At 53.1% G+C, this 27,150-nt stretch overlaps 1 protein-coding gene across 1 annotated transcript in view; it reads left to right on the top strand.

Annotated features, from left to right (window-relative positions):
* Window positions 1-27,150, top strand: part of EPHB1 (EPH receptor B1) — a 76,474-nt gene that overhangs the window by 38,688 nt on the left and 10,636 nt on the right. Inside the window, exons 4-15 of the mRNA XM_050328062.1 lie at window positions 7,491-7,646; window positions 10,258-10,593; window positions 13,539-13,720; window positions 15,419-15,581; window positions 17,726-17,834; window positions 18,038-18,102; window positions 21,865-21,987; window positions 23,158-23,405; window positions 23,694-23,909; window positions 25,478-25,627; window positions 26,174-26,367; window positions 26,827-26,982. Of these exons, the coding sequence (XP_050184019.1) occupies window positions 7,491-7,646; window positions 10,258-10,593; window positions 13,539-13,720; window positions 15,419-15,581; window positions 17,726-17,834; window positions 18,038-18,102; window positions 21,865-21,987; window positions 23,158-23,405; window positions 23,694-23,909; window positions 25,478-25,627; window positions 26,174-26,367; window positions 26,827-26,982 (2,098 nt within the window). The remainder of the gene's footprint in view (window positions 1-7,490; window positions 7,647-10,257; window positions 10,594-13,538; window positions 13,721-15,418; window positions 15,582-17,725; window positions 17,835-18,037; window positions 18,103-21,864; window positions 21,988-23,157; window positions 23,406-23,693; window positions 23,910-25,477; window positions 25,628-26,173; window positions 26,368-26,826; window positions 26,983-27,150) is intronic.

Here is a 27,150-nt window from a genome sequence, read left to right on the forward strand (position 1 = left end):
CCTGGGGTGAGGGTAAAGCATCTCTGGGGGTGGTGTTTTTGGGACAATTCCTGGCCTGAATTTTAATCCCACAGTTGTTTGCTCCAAACTCATTGGGTGCCTCACCACTCTTCACAGGGAAGAATTTCTTCCCAATATCCCATCTAACCCTGCCCTCTGTCAGTGGAAAGGCATTACCCCTTGTCCTGTCCCTCCATGCCCTTGTCCAAAGTCTTTCTCCAGCTCTCTTGGAACTCCTTTAAGGCCCTGGAAGCTCCTGCTTGCAGGGCTGGCAGAGGGAAGAGCCTGTGATGGGCTGCAACCACTAGATCTGTTTTTAAAGAAGAATATAAGGAGATTAAATAGCCTCAAACCATTGCTGAGAACTTCATCCCCCTTTCATTTGTTGACTCAGAATAATGAGCTCAGGCAGTGTTAGGAGGGTGAGGAGCAGCCTGTGCCTATTACTGCCATGGCCACATGTCTGCTGTAAACCTCCCTGCATCTGTGTGGGAATTGTCTGGAGTTTGATCAAATTATTTAGAAGACTGGAAGTGGGGGATGACTCGGAGAGCAGTGAGGCCTCATCCTTCCCTGCAATGCCTCCCTCCTCTTCTCCATAGCAGTGCTTTAATTCCCAATGGGAAAGAGCTGAAACACTGTGGAGAAGTGGAAATGGGCTGGAGGCTCTCCATGAGCTGTGCCACATGCCCACCAGCTGTGTCCCACCACTGATTCCACGTGCAAAGTGCTGGAGCAGAAGGTTGGGCCTCTCTATTTGATGGTTTATGGAAAGGAAGGGAAGCTTTGGTGGGCGTGGGACTGGGCAGCCTCAGCCTGGAGCCAAGTGGAAACTAAAACATAGCAAAACCTGAGTAGGAGAATAGTGATTTGCAAAAGGGACCTTGGGAAGTGTCGTGGTTTCCCCCCCATTGGCTGTTCTGTAGAGCAAAGCAAGTTCCCTGCTCTGTGCTGAGCTGGCAGCCCCACGGCACTGTCTGTCCAGGGCGTGCCTGCTCTTCCCTTTGCATCCAACACATGGATTGGGGACATTTAGACCTTCCAAATCTCCCCAACCATGAAAAACAGAGAAAGTGAAGCCCAGAGTGGTGATTAAGTTGGCGCGCATGGACCTGTTGGGAAGCTGCAGGCAGTGAGCAGCAGGGCATGTGGGAGCCCAAACCTGCTGCTTCCTTGCCCCATTTTAGACTTTAACTCCTTGTTTAGGGCCATTATTCCACCTAAACAGTTGGTTTTGAAGCTCTTCTGCATCCAGAGACCCTTAATTTTCCCAAGGCTGCCATCCTGGAGGAAAAACAGTGCTTCTGGGTGATCATCAGCTGTGTTTTGCTTCTAGTGAAGCACAGGGGGCTTGCTCTGTGAGCACCTCGCTCCACCCCAGGGGAGCAAATCCCTAGTTGATGAGGGATGGGATTTTTGGGAGAGGTGAATAGGGATGCACCCAGCCCTGTTGCCTCTAATCTGCCTCGCACAGCTCCTTACCCTGCAAGCATCTTTGAAATCCTGCCCCGCTTCAATTCATTTCTCATCCGTGAGAAGAAAAAGAGGAGAAAAAACAACCCTGAGAAGTGTAACACCACATTGAATTTTCCTTTCCTCCATGAATAAACCATGGCGGTCTGGCTCAGAAGCCACTGACTTTAATTTACATGTGTCCCAAGGCGGATCTAAGCCCATTCCTCCAGAGGTGGAGGGCTGGTTTAATTAACCGGCTGTATCTCGCGGAGCTGGGGCCGCATTCCTCGGTGCAGCGGGGAGAAAGGGAGTCCGGTGCCCACAGGATTCCAGCCCAGACGCTGGGAAGCTCATATTTATCTCATGAGTTCCTGCCTACCCAGTGCTGAAAGAAGGGAACTCAACAGGGCAGTTGCTGTGTGTAATTCAGACAGCCTTGAGGCAGAAGCATCTCTGGGTGATCCAAAATTTGTGCATTTGGCTGCAAAAATGGTGAAGTTTGCACCAAAATGAGGGTTTATCCCTCCCTGGGACAAGGCTCTGCTGGGGTGTCCTGTCCCCAGGGTGCTGTGGTTTCTGGCTTGGCTTGGGGACATGAGCTGATCTCACTGGGAGTGTGAGGATACTTTAGGCTGGGAATGCTTGGACTTGCCTGTTTCTCCATATGGGTCGCTCTCCTTGCCCTGCAAGAACTGGATGTGGGGATTTGGTGGCTGATGAGGTGTTTCAGAGCCAGGTCTGATCCCTTTGTCCTTTCTTCGTGTGGTTAGGAAGGCTGGATGCAGGTACCATCCCACCCCTCCTCGCTGGAGTGTGGCATCGCTCCCGATACAGAAACCTCTCTGGATTAATTTGTGGATTCCTCCTGGAGGGTGGCACGGCAGCACCCCCGGCACTGCCGGCTGCCTGCTGAGCTCACCGCAGCCTTGCCGGGGCTGAGACACTCTGGAAAAGCACTTGGCTTGACATAAAAGGGAATTAGATCATTAAAAAGTAGAAGTGGTGGGGGGAAACCTCGCAAAACAACCCTCCAACCCCCTCCCCAGCAGAGATGCAGGAGGGAAGGGATGACAGGAGAGCACCATGTAGGGATGCAATTAAACCTCCGGCAACAGACGCCTGCTCCTTGCTTGAATGTTTGCAGGGAGAATAACGAGGGAGATGAAAGTGGGGTGGGAAGGCAGCACCCTCGTGGCCTTTGAAGGTGGGGAGATAACAGCCCCCCTCCCCAGCCCCCCTGCTTGTGGGTGACAACCTGCCTGATTCTGCTGGTTTTCCCCCCAAGCTGAAGCCACATCCCGGTGTCATCATCATATCAAAGGGGTTGAAACCCAAATGCATCGATTGTGTTGCAGCCCGAGGTGTCACCAGTCCCTCCTCCCGGCAGTGCCTGGAAAGCCGTGCTGGGAGCCCTGGAAAACCGTGACGGCTACCTGAGTGCCTGCCCCTGTAATCACAGCATCCTCTAAATGACATTTTTCTGTAGCACACAATTTCGTGTGGGTGTTGATTTGCCTGGATGGTGCCTCTCAGCTGAAAGGCTCAAGGAGGGTGCCCTGGCTGGTGGCAGGGAGATGGCAAGGAGAGCTTTTTAAAACACCCATCAGTGGGACTAATCAATTTAGAGGCTAAAAAATTATGGTTTTTTCCTTATTTTTGTAGTGTATTTAAATACACATTTTGTATCACTGGTGTCTGCAAAAAACACTAGGAGTTTCTAGCAAGCATCTCCTCTCGTCCTTTTGGGGAGTTTCATCAAAAAATGGTGAACCTCCTGCAGAAAGTGTTAAGTTTAGGAACCAGGTTTTTTTCTTAATGCTAAAGTATTGTTTGTAGAAAGGGGGCCCTTGAACCTTTTTCCAACAGGCTCTAAATGCAATGAGCTGCATTTCCTCTTTTTTCCTGACCTATGGCGTCCTCAAAACTTGCTGCCCATCTCCCAGAGGTGCTGGGTACGCTTTTGTACCAAGGCTGGATTATCCAGGCTCTTTAGGGCCTTTGCACATGGCAGTTCTCTCCACACCTCCAGTTTTGCTTGAAGGCACCACCTTGTGCAGTGCTGCTGCTTCTAACCCAGCTTTTCATCACCTGCTGTGCCAGAGTGCCACAGGTGTGCTTAAACACACCTGAAAAGGCACTGGAACCCAAAAGGGAACCCAAAACAAGTGTGAATTTGGGAATACCTGGCAAATGGGGTCAGTTCTGCCCTGGCAGGGACATACAAGGCATGGGAATGATGAGGTGTTGCCGACTGGGTTTGCTGTGAGTGAAGGGAGAATGGTGGGGTGCCAGTGAGGCTGGGGGCAGGAGGTGGGCTCCCTGAATCGCTGCTGAATCTGTAATCCTTTGCAGAAGTTCCTATTTTAAAACTCAAGAAGGAAAAATGCCACTCTGCATCCCCAGGGAGCTTTAGAACAAGTTAATGTAGAGGAGATGTCTCCTTTCTTTCTTCCTTTCTTCTTTTTTTGTCTCTTTTGACTAAAGCTTCCCCGAGAGACTAATTAAAAAGTGCAAGTTCCAGGTGCTAACTGGGAGGATTTAGTTTGAGGAGTGAAATGCTTGGATACCCCTACGCTTGCACCTTTCCACAGAGGCTGTGACGGTGGCTTGCCTCGGGCAGGAGCAGGGATGGATGAGCAGAAAGATCCCACTTATCTCTGGCTCTTTCTAGGACTCCTGGCACCTGGAATATAAGTGTACAGGATACAGAAGAGGTTTAAGCAGTGAAAAGCCTTGCAGTTCCACAACTGCTTTGATAATCCATCCTACCTGTGAGAGCTGGAGCGTGGAGGGAGGCGGTGGTGGGGACACGGGTCTGTGGTGCCTTCACTGGTTGTTTGCCTTGAGACATGTCCACATCCCTACTTCGATCCCATGAGGGGGGATAAGGGAAGTTCAGCTCTTGCTGGGAGCCCCCAGCTGTGTCCAGCCCTGAAGCCAGACCCTTGCAGTCACCCCTTGGACATGAGGGCAAATTGAACCTATTTTGCGCCCCCAAACTTCCAGCGATGACATCTCGCTGCAAGAAACCTGAGTCTCAGCAGCCTCAGAATGATGGTCCCTTCCACCCCCAAACAAGTCAGCCCTGGAAAAGGGGTCCTGCTGGCAAACTCCTGCCCGGGAGGCACAACATTCCTGGTGTGCAGGCAGGATGATGGATCCACGGACAGCTTTGGGTTGTGGGGGGGGTTTAGGGGCTGAGCATCCACCCTGCTGGGCAGCACATACCTCTGTATTTCCAAACACACTCCTGGTGCTTAAATGCAAGGAAATGGATAGCTAAGCACATCATTAATCTTATCCAGTCCACATAATCAACAATCAATTAATTCTTCTCAGAGCTGAAGAGATGCAGGTTGTGCCGTAGCCTGGGCACCGGCAGAAGGAGCCGCTTCCCGCAGGGAAAGCCAAGGCAGAGCCTCATCCTGTGCTTGTCTGAGATACTGTTGTGGATACAGACCCTGCCAGCTCTGGGAAAATCTTGGAGCAACCCTTAAATGAGGACAAACTTTGCACTGGCCATTAGTGGGGTGATTTATTTCTCCCTCCTGGGCTTGCGCCCTCCATCCGAGCCCTGCACTGGACTGTGAGTTTACCATCTGAAGGGTTATGGATCCCACCATGGCATTGCAGGGCCTTGGGGATTTGTGCTTCATTTTCCATCTGAGGTTCATGGTTCAGCTCCCCCAGAAAGAGGGGAGACAAGGGCAGCAGCAAGAGTGGAGGGCTGCAGCCTTTGCAGCGTTGGGAGGATGGAAAAGGCATCAGCCTCTCCCCAAACTGTGGGAGTCTTTAGGCAAGCATGGTGTAATTACAGGAGAGAAAAGCTAATTGGTAATAATAGCAATTAAGAGCCACGTGCCTGCAGATTACAGGAATTTGTGGGTAAGTGAAATGATAACAGAAACCAGCGGACACTGGGTTGCAGGGTACTATGTTCAGGTGTTTTGACAAAGCATCACTTGAATTAATAGTAATTAAATACTAACAAACCTCTTCAACCAATCCACCAACATGCCCCTAAGCTTAACAGTGAGGTGTGTTCACAGCGCTGTGACCCTCTCATCTTCCTGCCTCCCATTCCCATCCTCTTCCATTAGAATACAGGTGGCTGTTCCCTGGTACTGCCACCCTCCCCATCCTGCTCCTGGCACATTTCAGGCTTGTTTCTGACACATCTCCCAGCTCCAGAGCCCACAAGTCCCCCTTGTACATCTCACGGGTGCTCACAAGGCCCCTGGGACATGGTGGGTCAGTGCTGGTGGGAAGGGAGAGGTGAAGAACTGGAGATCCATCTCAAAGCCTCAGCGGCCACACGTGGTTGTGTCTCCTGGCACATCTATCGGGTGTAACCTTGTTCTTCCTCGTGCTGTGGTAGGACATAGGGCTGTTTGTGTGGATCAGGGAGGGGTCTGCATCCCGCTGCCTTCCGCTCTGGCATCCTGAAGGTCTCCCTCAAGCCCTTCTGTGTCCTGCCGTGAGTGGTGACCCCACGTGTCTCACTGTCTGCCTACACCAGGTGGTGGGTTATGGCCCTAAGTTTGTCCCTAAGATGCCATACATGTGGGATGGCTGTGTTAGGATGTGGAGGAGGACTCAATCTTCCTGTGGTGGGGAAGAAGAAGGACTGTGGGAGATGGTGCCTGGTCCCTCTGGGATGCCACGTTCCTGCACAACTCTTATTGCCATTGGAAAGAAACAGTTCATTGCAGCCAGTTGTGTGCCTTAGGCTGGGGGGGTGTGTCTCCTGAATAATGAAATTGTAAAATATTGTTTTGATTTATTCCTTTTTATCATCTATTAATATCTGGAAAGGCTGTGTGAGCAGGGGGCCTCATGAGTTTTGAATGACAGGTTAAAGGGCTCCAATAAAGATTAGATGGCCCACTATCTCCCAAGGAAATTGCATGAAAGTGGTTACTCCTGCTTGCTCCTATTAATTTCCTCTTCATGGCTGCTAGGAGATGCCTCATATCCTGATGCAGCAGACAGGGGCTAAGAGGCACTTTCCATTATCTCAATCATCGCCGTGTTTATAAGACACGTGGGGTGTTTCTCTGCAGAGCTGTGCCTTGGGGGTGAAGGCATCCCAGGGGCACAGCCTCACATCAGGAACAGTCTCCCCTGGGCAGGTGGTGGACCTGGATGGCAGTCTGATTCCTTGGATACACGTGCCAAAATACAGACATTCTCTTCTGCAGCCTTTGGATTTTGTTAGATTTCAGGGATGGATGAGCATCCATCCATCAGTGCCTCGTTGGTGAGGAGCAGTGGGGTGGGGCAGAGATGAGGGACCCCGTTTCTGTCACCCTCAAACTGCAGAGCAGCAAGATGGTTGATTAATGAAACCTCCCCTCATCGCTGATTAAACCCTCACTGTAACTGGAGCATCTCCTCCTTTATGAATTAGTTGCCATTTCCTGCTTGAATGAACTCAGAGGCTGGGAGGGTTATCAACTCCAGCCCCTGGCTCTGGGGGATTAACGGGATGGACCCATAAGACACTAATGGGCGTTACATCAACTTTTTAATTAAATATTCAAATTTTGCATGGAAAAAGAGGTGTGAGACCTGAGCCACGCTGTGGGGGTGGCAGAAAGGGTCCTTTTGAATCCACAGGTCCTTGGGAAACACTGTTCTGCCCCTGTGTGCCCACGCCTTCATGGATGCTGCCAGGGAAGGGGGTCCTGTATCCCCCACTGACCCCCTGCCCAGGTGCAAGCAGTGGGGAGCAAAAAGGAGGCTGTAGCTCCCTTGCTCTGACTGGCTGAATATTGCCATGGGATTTCAGTGTTTGGCTGGTGGCTCCAGGAATAATTCATGGCCAGCATGGAAAATCCTGACCATCCTAGCTTCGTAGGAAGGCGCTACCCCATTTAGTTCCGATACAGGTGTGCAGCTTTTCTGTGTCTCTTGTCCTGTCCTGTCCCCCCTTCTCACCTCTCCCTTCTTCCCAGCCCATTCCAAGGACAGGACCTGCTTTCCCCTCTGTCCCAGAACGGTTCAGCACCCAACCTCTCTCCTCTCTCTTGCAGCCTGCCCAGCAGGGACGTTCAAGGCCAGCCAGGGTGCGGGGGTCTGCGTTCCGTGCCCCCCCAACAGCCGCTCCACTGCTGAGGCCTCCCCGGTCTGTGCGTGCCGCAATGGCTACTACCGGGCAGACTTCGACCCCCCGGCAGCTGCCTGCACCAGTGAGTACCACATCAGGGCTGGAGGGAGGGCTGCAGGGATAAACTCTCAATCCAGGAGCCCTTTACCTTATTCTCTCCCCCCATCCTGGGAGCGGGAGAGCAGCTGGGTGGGCGCCAGGCACTCAGTGCTGAGCAATGGGACAGCCCCGCATCCTGCCTCACTGGCAGCTGCTGGGGTTTATACATCACCCTGGCAGCGCTGGTGATGGCGGGGAGATAGTCCCCAGGATAAATTAGAATTTAAAGTTATCTGCTCTGCCTGTCTTGTTCATAGCCTTGCAGATGGAGTATTTTTTAATAGGGGGAAAGGGTGCCTTGAGCATTGGTATTCATCGATGCATCCCTGCTCGGCTCTCTGCCCGAGGTGCCTGGCATGGCAGCAGTGTCCTCAAGGCTGTCTTTCAGTGGGAAAAGAGCCTGGGAGAGAGGAAGGAGCTCCTATACTCTTCAACCCACTGGGAACATGAGTCTCGGCCTCAACTGCCCCCAGATGCACTCCAGGCCCTTGAATCAGCCCATCAGGGAGCTTTAGCACAAGAGATGCTCTGGACCCTCGGTGCTGGGATTGCCTGAAGGGCACATGGGAAATGAAAAAAGGATTTGTGTGTTCTGCTGGATCACCTGAGCTGTCAGACAGTCAGCAGGTTGCACAACTGCAGATAATCTATAGATCTTTGTTATGCCTCGTTACATAACTGATTTACAGCAGTGCTGCGCTATAGGAACCCAGGAAAAAAAGGCTCTTTGCTGATTTTTATCTCTTCTCTCCATGCTTAATGTTACAATGTTCTAATTTGAGGTGCCAGCTGTTCACCCACAAAGTTTCTCTGTGTCAGAGGAGTAACTAACACCGTGGAGCTGCAGGCGCTGCCCTGGACTGGAGCCTTCCCAGGGACAATGCCTGCGAGGGTGGTTCCTGTCCCAAGCCCCTGCACAAGGGGCTGCAAGTAAAGGGGAAGAATTTGGGGAGGACAGGGAAGAAAAATGGATTTTCCCTTTTTTCTTGAAAAGATATTATCTGCTTAAGGTATGAAGAGAGGGTTTGGATTAAAATTCCTGAGACAGGTTACAGATTTTTTGGTGTAACTCACTGATCCTATTGAGCCTTTGTGAATCCTCCACTCATTTCCCTGGGGAATCAAGGTCTTTCTCCCTGCTCCTGCCACATCCTCCAGCACTCTCCTTTGACATCTCCATGGTAGGGGAGCCCCACAGTGGAACATCTTTGGCGCCTTGAATCCATGAAAGCCCTTTCCTGTGAGGATGCTGCGCTGGTGACTGCTCCATGACAGACACATTTACTCCTGAAGAGGAAAAGAATTAAAAAGAATGGAATTCTATTAATTTCTTTTTAGGGCTGTCATTTCTCTATTTTTTGTCATTTTTGACAAAATCTTCCAATCTTCCACCTGCATTATCCATGGCAGCAGCTCAGAGAGGCTCCCAAAGTGCCTCCATGCAGGATGATCTCTCCATCCCACGACCCATGTCACCTCCATGCTGTTGAAGCCACCTCTTCCCAGCCCAGCCCTGGCCACTAACAGGGCTGATTTATCCACAGCCAGTAATGATGTTCCCTGGCACACACATGGGGAGGCTCCCCTGGGATGGGTTTCCCCAAGACAGAGCGTGCTTCGCTCTCTTAACCTTTCTTCGCAGGTCAAGTCTTCCATCATTTTTATTGCTCCCTGTTTCATGGCAAAGTCCTATTTCTTCCTTGGAAGTGCAGCCCCGAGCCCAGCCAGCATGAGGAATTCACTGTTTTCCTTATTTAATAAAACCCAGCAGCCGGATTTTGTGGTTTTGGCTGCGGAGCCATCCTGGCTGACCCCAGATCCTTCCCTGGACTCATGCAGATGTATGTTTGTGCCTTGATGATGCTCTCCTGCCTGGATTCCTCCTGAATCACTCCCTCTGGACCCAGCCCCGATCCGGCAGTGCTTGCAGTCGGAGCTGTGTTCAATTCCCATCCTCTGAAGCATTTGTGATGGCTCCCACTGGGTTTGATCAAGGCAATTTTCTTCTCTTGTCCAACCTCGGAGCTGCTCGCAAACCATCGAGCGGTGCCGGTGCTCCTCTGCACTGATAAATTCCTGGGCTCCCAACTCGAGATATTGAACCCTTAATAACCACTTCCCATTTTTGGCTCTCTCTTCTCCTGCTGCTCCTCTGGTTCTCCACAGTGTTGGTTAAGGGGTGTTTCTCTTGCTGGGATAATCTGTTTGAGGTGCTTTTCCACATGAGCGCTGGATCTATCTCAGTGTCTTCCGGTGGGATTAAAATGGGTCCATATTCACAAATGGATCTGCATGTGCTCTCTCTGTGGGGTTTTCTTGTATATTAAGTGGGTTTGTGGTGTGGGAGTCCTCATCTCCGCCTGGGAAACCCCTTTCTGTGGATACCAGTGCAGGTGATTGGTGTTGCCAGTGGGGAGAGTCTGACCCTAAACTGAGCTAAACCATGGACACCAAATCCCTCCTAAGGGAGGAGGTGATGGATAGTGGAGCAGATGGTACCATGGGGTGTCCTTCTCCATGCTGGAGCCTGCAGGCAAGCACTGAGCATCCTAATTTGGGCAAGAATCTCTCTCAGTCCCTCTCCTTTCTCACAGGTGTCCCATCTGGCCCCCGCAATGTCATCTCCATCGTCAACGAGACATCCATCATCCTGGAGTGGCACCCGCCGCGGGAGACGGGCGGGCGGGACGACGTCACCTACAACATCGTCTGCAAGAAGTGCCGGTCGGACCGACGCGCCTGCTCCCGCTGCGATGACAACGTGGACTTCGTGCCCAGGCAGCTGGGGCTGACTGACACCCGCGTCTTCATCAGCAACCTGTGGGCACACACGCCCTACACCTTCGAGATCCAGGCCGTCAATGGGGTTTCCAACAAGAGCCCGTTCCCACAGCAGCACGTCTCTGTCAACATCACCACCAACCAGGCCGGTGAGTCCTGGGGGGACGTGCCAGGGGGTGTTGGCTGTGCCCCCTGCCAGATGCAGGCTCCGTGTGAAATGAAGCTCCTGGTCCCAAAGGAAAAGCCCCTGGGGTGTCAGTGGGGTGTGATGATTGCGGTAAAACTGCCCCCAGCCCTGGGTGGGGAGAAAGGCCAGGAAAAGAGGGGGGAAGAGGTCTGGAGAGGTGGAGGAGGTGCCTGTGCCCTGGGCAGGGGGCGAACTGCCTTGTGGGAGGGATACCCAGTATGTGCTTTTTATCCTACTCTATATTTCTTGGGGTAAAATGGCATTGCCATTTCCCACTTTTCCCCGGCTGGGAACAGGGAGATGGGATAAACCCAGCCTTGAAATGCAGCCTGGCTGCATTAGAGCAGCATCATCTCAGGGCTGAGTTCAGGTTCTGTCTCTTCTGGCACATCCCTCTCCCATTATTTTCCGTTTGTCCCCTTTTCCAGGCTCCTCTGCCCCTTTCCCTCCCTCCTCCCACTCAGGGATCAGGAACTGGATAAGCGGCTCTGGGCCAAGCCGGGATGCCAGTGGGGTGGCTGTGCAGATGGCAAGGGGAGAACTGGTCCCAGGCTGCACTGAGGAGCACAAGGAGTGGAGGGGATGGAAACCCATCTGTTCTGGGCAGAGAAAGGGGATGATAATTCCTGCTTTATGCCGAGTGTGTAATGCCGGGAGCCTTCACCATCCCACTCCCTTGGGAGAACATGATGGGGAAACCTGGTGTAAATATTTCAGTCTCCTGCCTCCAGGGAGTACAAATCCACACTCGTGCCTGGCTGGCATTGCCATCTGCTGAGCCACGAGTGATGAAACCTGCCTCCTGTTTCCAGGCTTTTTTTTTGGAGGGTGGGATTTTTGGGGTGTTTCTTAGCTCTTCTCCTGCCCTGGGGAGCTAGGAACAGCCAGGTCAGCCTCATCTGTCTGTCCCAGTGCTCCCTGTTTGTCTGGCAAAGGCTGAATGTTCGTGTGGAAATGCTGGGCCTTAGGGTAACCTGATGGAAAGGCAGCAGGACTATCAAGGGCAGGGTCAGTGCTCTGCCTCTGAAATCCCTTTGGCTTTGCTGTGGATTTTTCCAACCATTTTTCCATCCTGATCCACAGTAACGGGAATTAAAAAAACATCAGTTTGTTTAATTTCAACCCACGAGCATCTCCCCAGAGGGGATGTGCAGAGATTAAAAAAAATAATATGGGATTAAATATTCCAGATAAACAAAGATGGTGCTAAACTATCAACATCTCCCATTGGGGCCATGTGGAACAAGGCTCCTGCCACCCCTAGATTCTCTCCATGGCAGGATTCTGTGCCAGGCTCAGCTCTTCCCTGGATCCACAGAGGGGAAGCATTTTCCTTACCTGCACTCTTGGCATGGTGAGGAGGAGGGCAGAGAGGGCTGGATAGGGAGCTGACTGTGTGAGCAGGACGTGCCAGTGCCTCTTTGGGTGTGGAGAGACTTGGATACCTCTTTGGGAAGCTTTAGGTAGGATTAAGTGCAGGATCAGGGCTGTATTGACTGGCTCTGGTCCTTTTAAGTATAACTCACAGGGCAAAAAGCTTTTGGAAAAGTGGTTCCTGACTAATTTAGTGTCTCAGTGTCCTTAATGGTGGAAGGACAGTGTTGCTTCTGCTGGGGATGCTCAGCTCCAGAGATGCTTGACTCTGGAAATGCACAGCTCCAGGGATGCTTGGCTCTGGGGGTGCTCAGCTCCAGGGATACTTCACTCTGGAGGTGGTGGGCTCTGGAGATGCTCAACCCTAGGGGTGCACAGCTCCAGGGATGCTTGTCTCTGGGAATGCACAGTTCCAGGCATGCTTGTCTCTGGGAATGCACAGCTCCAAGCATGCTTGGCTCCTCAGCAGGTGCAGAGCAGCCCTGGGGTTGCTCCAGTGGGTGCAGAGAGCAGGGCAGGGAGCAGTGGCAGTGGGGAGGATGTGCTTGGCAGCTGCTTTGGAAAATGTGCTCGCTGAGCTCTGGTCTGGTGCATGAACTGAAACACTATGGGCTGTTTTGCAGAGCGGTGTGTGTGTGGCATAGCTGGTGGGACTGATCAGAAACGTGTGGCAGGGAAGGAAGGGGGTCCCGATGCCAGTGCCGAGCATTCTGCTTTCTCCAGGGATACTGCGACAGGATGCCCGTGACCCCCGTGCTGTGCTGCCCAGGGGGCCTTGGGGGCTGCAGGGATGGAGGTGCTGCCTTCTGAGCACCCTTGTGCCATGGCCTGGGGAGATGAGCGATGGTCTGAGACTGTTTTGCAAGTGTTTGGGGTTTGGAAATAGAACTCCCAGGAGAAGCTTGTTTGAGTAATCAGGATGAGCATCCCCTGAGAGCCCCTAAGAGCAAATCCAGCAGCTCCTCTGGAGCCAAAGCTGTTCCACAGGCTCCTTGTTGGGGTGTTCCCTGGTTTCCCATCATTGTCCTGAGGGTTGGCAGATTTTTGCTCCTACATCCCATTCCTGACAGCACATGGGGTGGCAGCTGTGGCACAGGCTCCCTGGGTGCTGCGTGTTGGATCCCCAGAGAGGCTGTTACACCAAAAGGTGTCAAGCAGAGCTGGAGGCTGTCACCAAGCCTTGGTTTGTTCCTGCTGGGGAGAGCTTTGCTGTCTCTGTCCCCCTGTGGGAGATGTCCTTGGAGTGAGCAGTCCCAGGGAGAAGGAACACCAAGGATTTCTAAACCCCTAATTAAAAAGAATAGTTGGTTTAAATACCAGAATTCCCTTGCCAGTTCACTGCTCTGCTTCCATGTAAGCTGCTGAGATGCCTCCCTTCCCACTGCTAATGAGTGAGCTTGTCCCATGAGTCTAACAACCACAGGTGTGGGAGACTTGGGATGCTCTGTGTGCCCAGGGGGTTTTCCCCCTTCCCAGGGCTGTTTTCCCTGCCCGTCTCCATTAATTTTCCCTCTCTCCCCTCTTCCTCGGCAGCACCCTCCACCGTCCCCATCATGCACCAGGTGAGTGCCACAATGAGGAGCATCACGCTGTCCTGGCCCCAGCCTGAGCAGCCCAACGGGATCATCCTGGACTACGAGATCCGCTACTATGAGAAGCTGAGCCGCATCTGCACACCCGACGTCGGCAGCTCTGTGGGCGCCAGGCCAGCACCGGTGAGCTTGGGGAAACCCTGCCATGGAGGGGGGCTGGGGCACAGGGGCTTCACACTGAGGCTGCTCAGGGCCTGAGCCTGCTGGGAGAGGGGGAACATTGATGGGCTCTGGGTCAGGCTCTGCTGGGAACGCTCCACGTGGAACAGGTGGTGGGACAGGCACCAGGTCACCTGGGCTGCCTCTGGAAGGTGGGAGCGATGTGCAGCCAGGGGAAGGGAGAGATGTGGCTACAAATGCTAATTCATAGAATCACAGAATGGCTTGAGTTGGAAAGGACCCTAAAGCTCATCTAGTTCCAACACCCCTGTCATGTGCAGGGACACTTCTCACTAGACCAGGTTGCTCAGAGCCCCATCCAGCCTAAGCCACTGCTCCCTCTTGGCAGTATCTTGTCCAGCACATCAGTGCCTGTGCCTGCCTTGGCTCTGGTATCTGTTAGGATGAGCAGGGACCTGGAGTGAGGGAACAATGTCTGGAGGAGGTGAGGGGGCCGGTGAGGGCTGGTGAAGGTTGCTGGGGTTGTCTCTGTCCTGGATCACTGCCTCCTGCCCAGTCCTTTCCGTCGCAGCTGTCCTTCTGACACGCTCTCGACCCCTGCGGTGAACCATGGCGAGCCTAAGCTGTTCCATCCCTCCTGTGTCTTGCCAGCTCTAATGAATTCCTCTAAATGTGAATAATTAGATGATCTCACCAGTGGCCTCTTACCAGCAAATCACTGGGGAATCTGGCAAAAAATGAGATTGGAGACGCAGGAGTTTTCCACCAAGGTTTAGCACAAGGTTTAGCCAGCACAGCAGGGGCTGCAGGGGCTGGGGCTCTCAACAGAGGAAGGTTGCCCTTGAACCTGCTCCAAAAGGGTCTTGTAGGGCACATTATGCTGTTTTATAGAATCACAGAATTATTTGGGTTGGAAGGGACCTTAAAGATCATCTGGTTCCAACACCTTACCTGGTTTCCATAGCTGTGGGATGTTTGTGAAAGGCACAGGGACATCAATAGTACCAAGAGGAGCAATTTGCGGCTCATGAGTATTTTTGCTCTGGGTGCTCTTATTGTTTCTCCCTGCTGCTCCATGCTCTGGTGGGACCAGGGAGGCTGCCTGGGAGGCCTGTGCTGCAACAGGGACTCCCCAGCAACTTGGAGGCAGAGCTTGTGGGTCCTATTTCATAGAATCATAGAATGTCCTGGGTTGGAAGGGGCCTTAAAGATCATCTCATTCCAACCTCCCTGCCATGGGAGGTTGCTCCAAGCCCTGTCCAACCTGGCCTTTGGCACTTCCAGGGATGGGGCAGCCACAGCTCCTCTGGGCAACCTGTGCCAGGGCCTCCTCACACTCATAGGGAAGGATTCCTTCCTAATCTCACCTTTCTCACTGGCAATGTGAAGCCATTCCCCTGTCACTCCAGGCCCTTATAAATAGTCCCTCTCTATCTTTCCTGTCGGCTCCCTTCAAGTACTGGAAGGCTGCAATTAGGTCACCCCAAAATCTTCCCTTGTCCAGGCTGAACAGTCCCAATTCTCTCAGCCTTTCCTGCGGGATCCTCCTTGTCAGGGATGCTCCTGAGGCAGAAGCGGGGCCTCTACTTTATCCCCGTGCATGCAAACCTCATCCCTACTGTGGCTTGGGGGCGGGTGGGCTACAGGGCCCTGCTGTCCTTCGTCCCCACCTCTGACTGTCCCTGTCGGCTGTGCCCACAGGACCACAACGAGTACAACTCCTCCATGGCCCGGAGCCAGACCAACACGGCACGGATCGAGGGGCTGCGGCCTGGCATGGTGTACGTGGTGCAGGTGCGGGCCCGCACCGTGGCCGGCTACGGCAAGTACAGCGGCAAGATGTGCTTCCAGACCCTGACGGACGGTGAGCGCGGTAGTGGGCACAGGCTGCACGGGGGGCTGGTTGTCTTTCCAGTGACGGCTTTGCACTCTAATTGGATTAGAGGGGCTTGTCTCCACACAGCCCTGTCCCAGCGGGCAGCGTGGCGGGGGCCGGGTGATTTACAGCGGTGTCTCATTAATCGCCAGCTGGAGGAGTGATCTGCCTGGAGTCTCCTGGCTCCGCGTTTCCCCCACTTTACAGCCACACTTCGCTGCCTCCAGCCGTGGGGACAGAACCCCCTGCCACGGGCTCTGAGTCTGGCACAGTGGGATGGGGTGGGAGGAGGGTAGTACACCCTTGGAGGAAGGACTGGGATACTCAGAGCAACATCTGAGCCATCGGGGCAAAGCTGGAAGGGCTATGCTATGACTGAAAGCTGATTTCCCACCTCAAGGTGGTGTGTTGGGCCAGCTCATGACCTTCATAGCTTCTTCTCACCTCCTTGCCAAAGTCATGCTGCCTTTTTTCTGGCCCCAGCCCTTCCCTGCACCCACAAACACTTGATTCCTTTAGAGACTGCTAACTCATGGGAGGGTTTTCCAGTAATCCCAGCTTCAGGACTAATCCAGAAGTTGGTAAGAGAAACAAGGCTCCTTTTGTGGTCCTCCCACCCCTGAAGAAAGAGAACCCCTTCCCTGCTGCTACTGGTGTGATTCCTGCTCTGCTCACATGACATCCATGGCTCCCAGTCTTGATGCCTGTCTTTCCTAAGGTTTTTCTTCTTTCCTAAAACTTTTCTTCTGTCCTAAAACTGGGTCACCCCATACTTGCACTCACATCGAGTACCAGCTGGGGTGGGAAGAGGAAAACCACGTAGGGCAACCAAAGGGAAGGAAATGGCAATAAACTCCCCTCGAATGCCTTGAATATTCAGGATTAGAGAAGCAAGAAGAAAAATCCTGCCTCAAATAAGCAATTAATTGAAATTTAATAAGGAAGGGTAGTGTAGATTATTAAATAATAATTGATTGTTAGATGAGAATTTCTCAGGATTTAAGCAGCATGCAAGAGATAAATCTAGTTGGCAGTAATTAACTGCAGAGTAGAAAAACACAGATAAAAGGATGCTAAATGCTTTCTTTTGGATGAATTTTATTTTAACCCTTGTGTGTGGCTGCTGGCACAGCCTGGCAGACCTCACTGGGGGCAGCTGAGGAAGGGAGTGTCTCTGGAATGCTGCAGAAGCCCCCAGGAATGTGGGATCTGCTGGATACTGCCGGTTGAGGGCACCCACACCGCTGACAGGGCAGGGGATACAGGAGAGTGTAAGTGGTTTTCTAGGTCCTCCTTGTGTGTCCAGTCCTCCCTGTTGCACCTTGGCTTTCACTCCAGCATGCTGCTGAAGGACACAGCAAATGGCTGAGGGGACAGAGAGGGTTCCAAGGGGGCACAGGGGGTTGTAGAGATGCTTGGTGGAGAAGGGATGCTGTCATTGCCATGGCTCTGCAAAAGGAGTTGTCCCATGCAGTCTGTGGAGATGTTAAAACCCACAAGCACATCTGCAGTAAAGGTGCCCAGATTCTCATGGGTCTCACTCTCAAGGTCATCTGTTGCATGGTGGACTCTCTGGCTGATTCAATTATTAATGGGATCTTTTCTCTTCCTCCTTTCCTATAATGAGTAGGAATTTTGTGTCTGTGAGCCCCCATGTTAAAATTGGTCAAAGTGACCAACAGGTTTAAATCATAGAGTCTCAGAATGGTTGGGGTTAGAGGGACCTTAAAGATCATCCGTTCCAATCCCTTACTGTGGGCAGGGACACCTTCCCCTAGACCAGGTTGTTCAATAAATAAATTCAATGAAGAAAGAGAAATGCCAGAGCACAGACAAACCACCATGTGAACCTCATCTCTTTGGGAAACTGGGCCCATGCACGTCGGTTTGACTTTATTCCCAGGGCTTTCTCTTCCATATTTTGAACCCAAAGCTGTGTGAGATGAGTGTGACAATCCGTCCCTGTGCAATGCAGTGCTGGCTCAACCGATGCTCCTGCCTGGATCCTCCTTGTTCCATCACCCTCCCATGGGATCAGCACCCATGGAATCAGAGGGGGGCATGACAAGATCCTTTTCCAGAGGCTGGTCTTACCCTGAGGGAGAATTCACCCCCTTCCTCTTCCCTTGCAGATGACTACAAGTCAGAGCTGAGGGAGCAGCTGCCGCTGATCGCGGGGTCCGCAGCGGCCGGGGTGGTCTTCATCGTCTCACTGGTGGCCATTTCCATTGTCTGCAGCAGGTAGGTCCCATGGGATGCTGTGTCCCTGCAAGGTGGAGGTGATAAGATGTAGATTTGGGGTAGGAGGGGAGGGATGGGGAGAATCCTGTAGAGAGCACCGAGATGCCACTGCTCCTGGAGTGTTGCCGGTGGGGAAGCGGGTTGTGGCCACCACTAGCTGCTGATCCCTGAATCCTGGCTGTTTTCTCCCTCTCCTCTCCCAGGAAGCGAGCCTACAGCAAGGAAGCCGTGTACAGTGATAAGCTACAGCACTACAGCACCGGCCGAGGTGAGTGGGGCAAGGAGGGAATGGGGGGGATGATCCCAAACCTGCACCCGGCATCTGCCCCACTCCTCTGCCTTCCAAGGGGAGCCCTGGGGTGGTGGAAGCCCCTTGGGCAGGTGGAGAGGACCATAGGGTGGAAGTAGAGATGACCACAAATGTGTGTCAGGCTGTCTGGGGCTGGTTTGCAGTGGTGCAGCACTGTGGATGGGAAAAGAAGCATACTAGGAGGGATTTGGGGGATGATGAGGGATTTTGGGGGATGCAAGGGGTAAGGGTGATGTGGGGGACAAGGGCTAGGGGAGAGGATGCTATGAAGACTCCTCCCAAAGAAGGAAGGGAAGCAGAGAGGTGATATTCAGAGAGAAGAGGAGCTTCTCATCTTCTGCCACAGGCTCTGCCTCTGGCACAATCAGTGCTGAGCTATATGGATTTTGGGAGTGATGTTGGGGAGTGTGGGCTGATGGCTGGCACTACTGCTGTCCTGTCCATGTGGCTGATGCTTGCCCTGTACCCTGCTCCAGGAAGAATGTACAGCGAGTGACTGGGAAGGTTTAACTGGCTTTGGGCTGCTGATCCCCTTGGCAAATAATTGGGAGAGCCTGAGCTTTTCCTGAGAGACCTCTGCGGTTGGTGGAGCTGTGCACCAGAATAAATCCGAGGTGTATCTGTGTGGAACGTTTGGCTCAGGTGCCACTCCATCAGCCAGCACTAGAAATGATAATAAAGCAGCAAAGCATCAGCTTTGGGGGGAGGGGATTTGCCACCTGGTGCCCACAGGCTCCATGCCTCATCCCTGCGGGATGTAAATCCCATTTACACTCTCCTAGAGATGCCTCCCAGGTGCAATTTGCTGCCTTGTGGGAAGAATCATCTCTGGGTCCTGGGTACCTGCTTGGGGAAAAGGGATATGGAATGCAGGGATGGACCAAGGATGTCTGGGGAAAGCAGGGAGCAGAATGGTTGAGCAGAGGAGAGAGATGGAGTGACCAGCCTGGCAGAGAAATTCAGGAGGGCTGAAAGGGCTGGTGAGGGGTTGAAGGCAGCAGGAGAGCCCAGCCAAGCCAGCAAAGCACACTGAATGTCTTTTGACCTTCTCAGCTTCATCCCAAACCCTCCCAATGTGATGGCAGCACTGTGGGGGGCCTAAACCTCCTGGCAAACAATAAACTGCTTTCCCAACATCACCGGGTGATCCTGAAATACAACAGACCTGTACTTTTCCTCCCTCTTTCCTCCACGTTTCTGCTCTGCGGGGAGCAGGGCAAGATTTATTTGATGCCTGATGGCTGAACCCATGTCAGGCTGCAGGTGGACGGATTTTTCCCATTTCCCCCCCCCGTTTTGAAGCATTCAACACCCCATGTGTGTCTCTGGCTCACTCCAAGCACTCCAAATCCCAGGATACTCAGACTAGGTAGGAAAACAATGAAGTACATGCCTGTCTTTGGTTTTTAAACCCTGGGGGATGTGAGGATTGGTGTCTGAAATCCAGGGGTGCCGGTGCTCCCGGACTCCTGTCAAGGTTAGTGAGCCTCCGGGTGCTCTGTCAGTGCAGATGCTCGAGGAAAACAGGTGGGAAATTTGTGGTGAGCAACTAATGGAGTAATGAGAGCATCCTCTGGAACAAATCACCCTGTGTTAAGTGGCACAGCAATTACAGCCTCCCAGCACAGCTCTGCCATCCCTCCGGCAGCCCGCCCGGGATCGCTGCTGCTGCCAAGAACTGCCCTGGGTGGGTTTTGGGGTGACATGGGCTCTCTCAGCCTGTGCTTTTTCATGGTTTATACCTGCCACTACTTCACTGGGAGCTTTGAGATTGGGGAAACAGGGAAAACACCCTGCTGAAGCACCAGTGATTCAGCAGGAGGGGTTTTTTTCTGCCCACAAGATAATTATTCCCAAGGAAAAACGATCTGAGAAGGAATTGGACGCTGGATTCAGGGTCAGTTTTTGAAGAATGATAAAAAATTTGCCATGACCTGCAACAGTGATAAATGACCTAATCCAGTTTTTAGGAGTATTGGGATGATTTTAAGAGCACAAAGGCCTTTGTGGTGCTTTTGGTGGTGTGCTCCAGTACCCGGAATTTCACTCAGCTTCTGCCAGCGATGATTAGGGTTAGGGTGGCTGAGGTTTGCAGAGTCGAGGAGTGGGTTTAGCTGCCCTAATCCCACTCATTTGGGTGGGATGAGGATGAGGGGAGAACTGACCCTGGTGTTTACTGAGTGTTTGGGCAGACCCTGGGGCAAATCAGAGGGTGTTTGAAAAACAGTGACAGTGGGCAGGAAACTTTGGCATTGTTTTCTCCTCTGTTTTTTCAATACTTTGATCAGCGAGTCAGTCTCCGTTACGATCCTGTAAATCCCTTTGTAATCCTGGCTGGAGCATCAGCTGCTCTTGTAAAAGAATTTATGGGGCAGTTAAAGTGTATGAGACAGAGCTGTAAAGGGATTTATGAACTGGGAGATGCACAGATGGCTTCATTGCAGCCTTCCCCACCTCTGAGGTGCAGAACTTTTGCCCCGAACGCCTCTTTTGGGGGTGAGGGTGCTCCTGCCTGGTCCCTCCTCAGTCTTTGATGCCCCCCAAGCAGCTCTCCCTCGATGGCTGTTTGGCACCAGCAATGACCGCTGCAAGGGTTTCATGGCTCTTCCCGAGTTACTTTGCAGCCAGGAACTGATTTGGATTCCTGGTGCAGGAGTGATGGTGTGGTCCATGCATCCATCTGTGTGTCGGCTCTAGAAGGACTCTGGGAAGCACCAGTGTGACAGGATCAGGGTCCTTGGGAAGGTCTTGGACAGCGCCCACTGTGAGGGCGAGGTGCCTTGGAGAAGGGGACCATGAAGTGATGTCCCTCCTGCTGCCCTCCAGAGATGACCCTGAGGGGCTGCTCCACCATCCCTGGCCCCTTTTTTTGGATGGGAAATGGCCCAGGAAGGTGAACTTCCCCTGGGAGGACACAGCCCATTCTGGGTCCCCTTTGAGGACTGTGGTACAACACTGGGGGTGGCTGTGACCTCACTCTGCCCTGTGGCCGTGCCCCCTGGCAGCTCCCCAAGCCCCTGGACATCCAGACACAATGCCTGCAAACCCAGTCTGGGGAATGTGGGGGATCTGTTTTGCTTTTCTCCCCCATTGAAAAAGGGCAAGAGCCCACTTGCAGCATCTCCCTGCCGCACGTTGCCCCCGTGCAAGGGACCGCACATGTGTCATGGTGCCTGACCAAGTCGGATTTTCATGGATGCATCCAGGTTGTTGGTTATAATTGCTGCACTCCGTCAATTTAGTAGCCGCCACAAAGCTATCAGAGGCCTTTTTGGATAAATAAATATTTCTTCACTAACATGTGGAGCCTCATAAAGCCTTCACCGTAAAGCCAGCGCATTGTAGTTCAGGTCTGTAACTGCTCCCATTGCCAGAGAGGAGGAGGAGGAAGGACAACAGTGGAGGAGTGCAGGGCAGAGGAGGAGAGGAGGGGGTGCAGAGAAGGGCTGGGTGCAGTGGGGGGACCAAACTCCAATTAATGGCCATGGCACAACTGCTGTTTGTTTCCCAGGCTGCTTGATGGATGACTTGTGGATGTCCCATCCCTGGAACTGTTCAAAGCCAGGTTGGAGGGGACTTGAAGCAAACTGGTGCAAGGTGTCCCTGCCCATGTCAGAGGGTGGATGAGCTTTAAGGTCTTTCAATCCAGACCATTCTGTTAATTCTGTATTTTTATAATTCCTTCCCTTTTGCTGTTGTTCCTATCTTTCCTGCACCAAGGGTCTCCAGGGATGAAGATCTACATCGACCCCTTCACCTACGAGGACCCCAACGAGGCAGTCCGGGAGTTCGCCAAGGAGATCGATGTGTCCTTTGTGAAGATAGAAGAAGTCATTGGAGCAGGTAGGTCTCACCATCTCCTGCTGCTCATCCCTCCCTGCCCTGTCTGCCATTCCTGTGTGGCCAAACACGCACCTGGAGCAATTCTCTGGGGAAGCACACGTGGTCCTTCACCAGGAAACAGTCAAGGAAGCCTTGAGACATTTCTGGATTTGTGATAGGTGAGGGTGGACACGAGGTTGGTTTATGCTCTCAAAGTTCCTCTGAGATGGGAAAGGCTCCAGGAATGTATTCACTGGCTGACTATGGGGCCTCTTGGGATTTCCCACTTGGCTTTTCCATGAGGTAATTAGAAAAGCCAGATCTCACTGTAGTCTATGCCATATTCCCATACATATGTATATATACACACACGTGCATGTATGTGTGTGTCATCTGTGCTGTTTCTATTGCCATTTTTAAATAACTGTGTCATACTCTTAGGAGAGAAAGTGAGAAGCCGTTGGGGGGAAGCTGTGAAGAAGCAATGACTTAGTTTGTTCGCTATCAAGTTCTGTGATGTATCACCTGCCCTTTGCTGCTCATCAAGGCAAAGTGGCTGCAAACCTGGCTTAAATGTAATCCCTCCACAGGCAAATCGTGCCTTGCTGAAGGCAAAGCTCTCCTGCTGGAAAGGAGAGGATGCTTTCTTATATTTTAAATCAGAGAGCAGCAATGTAAACAGACCAATTATTTTCCATCCCAAGATAAGTGATGTGCAAAAAGGCAGATGAGATTATCAATGCTGACACCTGATATTTGAGGTCATCCTTGAATGTTGAAGTTCTTGCTTTGCAAATCCTTCTTGTGGGGGTCTGCAAGAGCAGCCCCAGCCTCTGCTTGTGTTGGTGCTGGGCTTTGTCACCTTGTAGAAGATTTGCAAGCCTAAACATGTCCCCAGCAGCAGACGTTGCCCCTTCTAGAGAGGACAAGTGAGCAGATTTGTAGAGGAGAGTGTTGTTGAAGTGTGACCTGGCTGCCATTTCTCATCTGGTTGGTCTGGAGACCAAACAGCCCAAGGTACTATTGCTCTTTGCAATGTTTTACGTGGAGGAGGAGGAGGAGGAGGTTGTAGCAGATGGTCTTGAGGCTCTTGGTCTAGTTCACAAGGCAGTGACCGCTCAAAGGTTGGGCTCGATGACCTTGGAGGTCTTTTCCAAAGTTAATGATTCTGTGATTGTCTTGTACTTGCAGGGGAGTTTGGAGAAGTGTACAAGGGCCGCCTGAAGTTGCCAGGCAAGCGGGAGATCTACGTGGCCATCAAAACACTGAAGGCCGGTTACTCGGAGAAGCAGCGGCGGGACTTCCTGAGCGAGGCCAGCATCATGGGGCAGTTCGACCACCCGAATATCATCCGCCTTGAGGGCGTGGTGACCAAGAGCCGGCCGGTCATGATCATCACCGAGTTCATGGAGAATGGCGCCTTGGACTCCTTCCTGCGGGTAAGACGATCTGGGGCCATGGGGACTGTTCGGCTGTGGGATTCGAGAATGAGATGCTGGTATCCCTCTCATAAATCGCAGCCTCTTTGCTTGGGTTGTGAGCTGGCTGCAGTGTGCCATGCACCCCAAAAATGTGTGTTTGGGTGCTGGTTATCTGTTGCTTTAGTCAGGCAGGGCAGATGGATGGTCCTCTGGGAAGGTGCAGCGTCCTCCTGAGGTGGGGGTGAGCACCCTGTCCCACGATGGGCTCTGCACGCTCACCCCAGCGCCTGCTCTTTGTGGTCGCAGCAAAACGACGGGCAGTTCACAGTGATCCAGCTGGTGGGAATGCTCAGAGGGATTGCTGCCGGGATGAAGTACCTTGCGGAGATGAATTACGTGCACCGGGATCTGGCTGCCAGGAACATCCTGGTCAACAGCAACCTGGTGTGCAAAGTGTCCGACTTCGGCCTCTCACGATACTTGCAGGACGACACGTCTGACCCCACCTACACCAGCTCCTTGGTAGGTACCTCTCATGGAGTTTTATCCTGCCCAGCATGCCCCGTGCCTGCCCTGCACCCCCTGCCAGCCAGACCTGGGACAAGGGTGCTAGATGTACACCCTGGCATGGTTGGGAGCATCTCATGAGCGTTCTTAATCATGTATGTTCATGGTGGTTCCCACAAGTCATCCTCCTTTCCCTCCCTTCTCTTCCTCCTTTTTATGAGTTTTTCTGCCTCCCTCCTCCCCAGGCATCTTCCTGCACTCCACAGTTTCCAGATAAGCCTCTTCCCTTTTCTCCATGGAGGAAAGGTGCACAGAGGAGTCCCTGGAGAGGTGGGAAGGGAAGGCAGGGAGATCACAGCATCTCCCAACGGCACAGCGATGGCGTTTTAACTCCCCTCCCCCCAGTACTCCAGGTCTGGACTACTTTTCCCTGCTGGAAACTTGTTCCATGCATTAATTAAAGACACAAGCCTAACGGGAGCTCTGCTGTTCCCCAGCCATCCTTCTCCTCCTTAATTAACTCATTCATACCTAACAGCAGCTCCTCTCTCCTCCTGCTCCCACTGCCCCTGGGGACCCCCAACTCCCCACCATGGCCATCATCCTGCCAGTGAGCCATGAGCCCCTGAGTGTTCAGGATGGCCAGAGAGGAAGGGGATGAGGTAGGATTAATTAGGAGAGCATGCAATGGTGCTGGCACGAGGCTGCACTGACTCCTGCCAGGGAGTTCCTTGGGCTGCCGAGCTGTGCCCCAGCACCAGGGCTGGTCCAGCTGCCAAAGCCATGGAAAGCCATGGACATGCCTTTAAGGCTGACTCAGCAACTCACGAGTTGCAGCTCTTTGCTCTCCCTCCCCTGCTCATGGGATGTTTCCACCCCCCTGGACCTGCCCCACTCCCTGCCCAGTCGCTCTACAGGCAGCAGCCTTTGGAGCAGACACCCAGCTTTTACTTTTCCTTCAAAGACCCCAGCAGTAGCTGCTGAGACAAGGCATGAATTAGTCTTTCCCCCACCTTCAGAGATAAAAAGAGATTATCTCATCTGTGTTTTTATTTAATTTAGGCCATAATAGATCTCCCTGGCAGCTGGGAAGTGATGCTGTGCCTGTGATTGCATCACTCTGCCTCCCATAGCAGGCTTTTTGCTCTGGGGAAAAGGCAGGAAAAACAACCTAGCAGTTAATTTCTCCATTTGTAGTTATTCAAATCAAATTTTTTGCCATTCATCCTTCAAGAGCAGCTGACGCTTCCTCGGAAAGGCTACAGAAAACAATTGTGCTGAACAATTTACAATGCAGTTCTGCCCCTGGTAAATTCTGCCCATATCTGTGGTTTGCCTTATCCCTGGGCTCTTTCTGTGTTTTTTTCAGCAGAGCTTGCCCAGGGAGCAATCCCTCTGTGCCCCTCCTCACATCCTACCTCCTCAGTGTGGCCTCTGGCCCTGGGACCTGCCGTGGCTTGGTGGGGTGGCTTGAGATGCGGAGCCTGATTCTGAGCATTTAGGAGAAACAAACCCTGGCTGGTGGGTATCCAGGCTCCTCTGCCAAGGAAGCTGTTTCCCAGCTGCTTTCCCTTTTTCTGTAGGGGGGGAAGATCCCTGTCAGGTGGACGGCGCCGGAGGCCATCGCCTACCGCAAGTTCACCTCAGCCAGCGACGTCTGGAGCTACGGCATCGTCATGTGGGAGGTGATGTCGTTTGGGGAGAGGCCCTACTGGGACATGTCCAACCAAGATGTAAGCACTGAGAGTCATCCATCCTGCTCTGGGGGCAGGGGGGTGGTTCCTTCCCTAGAGAAAGCCCTGCCTGAATGGCCCTCAGCTCCTTCCTGGAGCCTCAGGAGCGCTCAGTTTGGAGATGAAACAGGCTGGTGAGTGAGAGGATGCAAGGAGGGAAATAGGGAAGAAAAGCCAGTGGGCTGGTAATTGGACTTCAGCAAGCTGCAGGCCCTTTGAAAATGTTCTGAGGGCTTACGAGCAGGGAAGGAGCTTTGGAAATGTGACTGCTGCACTCCGGCACGATCTGCCGAGATAATGAGTGGCAGCTCTCCGCTGGGAGGAACTGCAGTGCGCCGAGCATCAGAGAGCAGATTAACCTCAGAGAGCGTCGGAGCCAGGAGTGTCTCCTCCCGCTCCCTTTGCTGCTGATCAGCTGGGCCGGCCTTCCCGGCTGCCTGTGGCACCTGTGCCTGCACCTGCGGCTGGGAGCGCCTCTCGGCCCCTCCGCGAGCACCCCCCGAGTGCCTCCCCCTCACCCACCGCTCTGTCCCCCGCTGCCCTCAGGTTATCAATGCCATCGAGCAGGATTACCGGCTGCCCCCGCCCATGGACTGCCCCGCCGCCCTGCACCAGCTCATGCTGGACTGCTGGCAGAAGGACCGCAACACCCGCCCGCGCTTCACGGAGATCGTCAACACCCTCGACAAAATGATCCGCAACCCAGCAAGCCTCAAAACTGTGGCTACCATCACCGCTGTGTGAGTTCCTGGCACGTGGGAATGCTCCATGCAGGCATCCCGAGCCACGGCAAAAGGCTCCCCTCAGCCCCAGGGGAAGGACGGGAATTCATCAGCCGTTTGGCGAGCGCAGGGGGTTTCTGTCTTTGCTCTGCCTGACAGTCAGACAAAGAACATGCAGTTTTCAGCCAAGCAACTGCAATAATTCTTTGCTATTGATTCTTTATGGTGTGTGACTGTGCGGGTGCGACGGCTGTTCTGCCGGCACCTCCGTCCCTGTGGCTCCCGCGGCTGGACTGCAGCGTGCAGGATTGCAAAGCTGCTTGGCACAGTGGTATTCCCACAGGACACGCCTTCCTTGGGGGACCACAAGGGTGCCTGGATTGGGTTGAGGGGCACATGCATGTTCTGGCTGGGCTCTGGGGTGGCAGCCCCTCGGTGCCAGCCAGGCTTGTCCCCAGCAATGTGTTCCTTTCTCAGGCCTTCTCAGCCCCTCCTTGACCGCTCCATCCCCGACTTCACTGCCTTTACCTCAGTAGATGACTGGCTGAGCGCTGTGAAGATGAGCCAGTACCGGGACAGCTTCCTGACTGCTGGCTTCACCTCCCTGCAGCTGGTTGCCCAGATGACGTCCGAGTGAGTTGGGTGCCCGAAAGCCGGGTGCTGCCCGGCTGGGGGCTGGGAGAGGTGGGAAGGTCAGTTCAAGACAAAGGGTGGATGTGAGCATCCCTCACACTGCTCAGGAGCAGCCTGAGTCTGGAGGTGGCCACATTCACCACCTGGCAGTCAATGTGTGGGTGTGTC

The sequence above is a fragment of the Myiozetetes cayanensis genome, unplaced genomic scaffold, assembly GCF_022539395.1.
Source record: "Myiozetetes cayanensis isolate MyiCay16 unplaced genomic scaffold, myiCay2020 scf36, whole genome shotgun sequence".
Taxonomy (NCBI): Eukaryota; Metazoa; Chordata; class Aves; order Passeriformes; family Tyrannidae; genus Myiozetetes; species Myiozetetes cayanensis.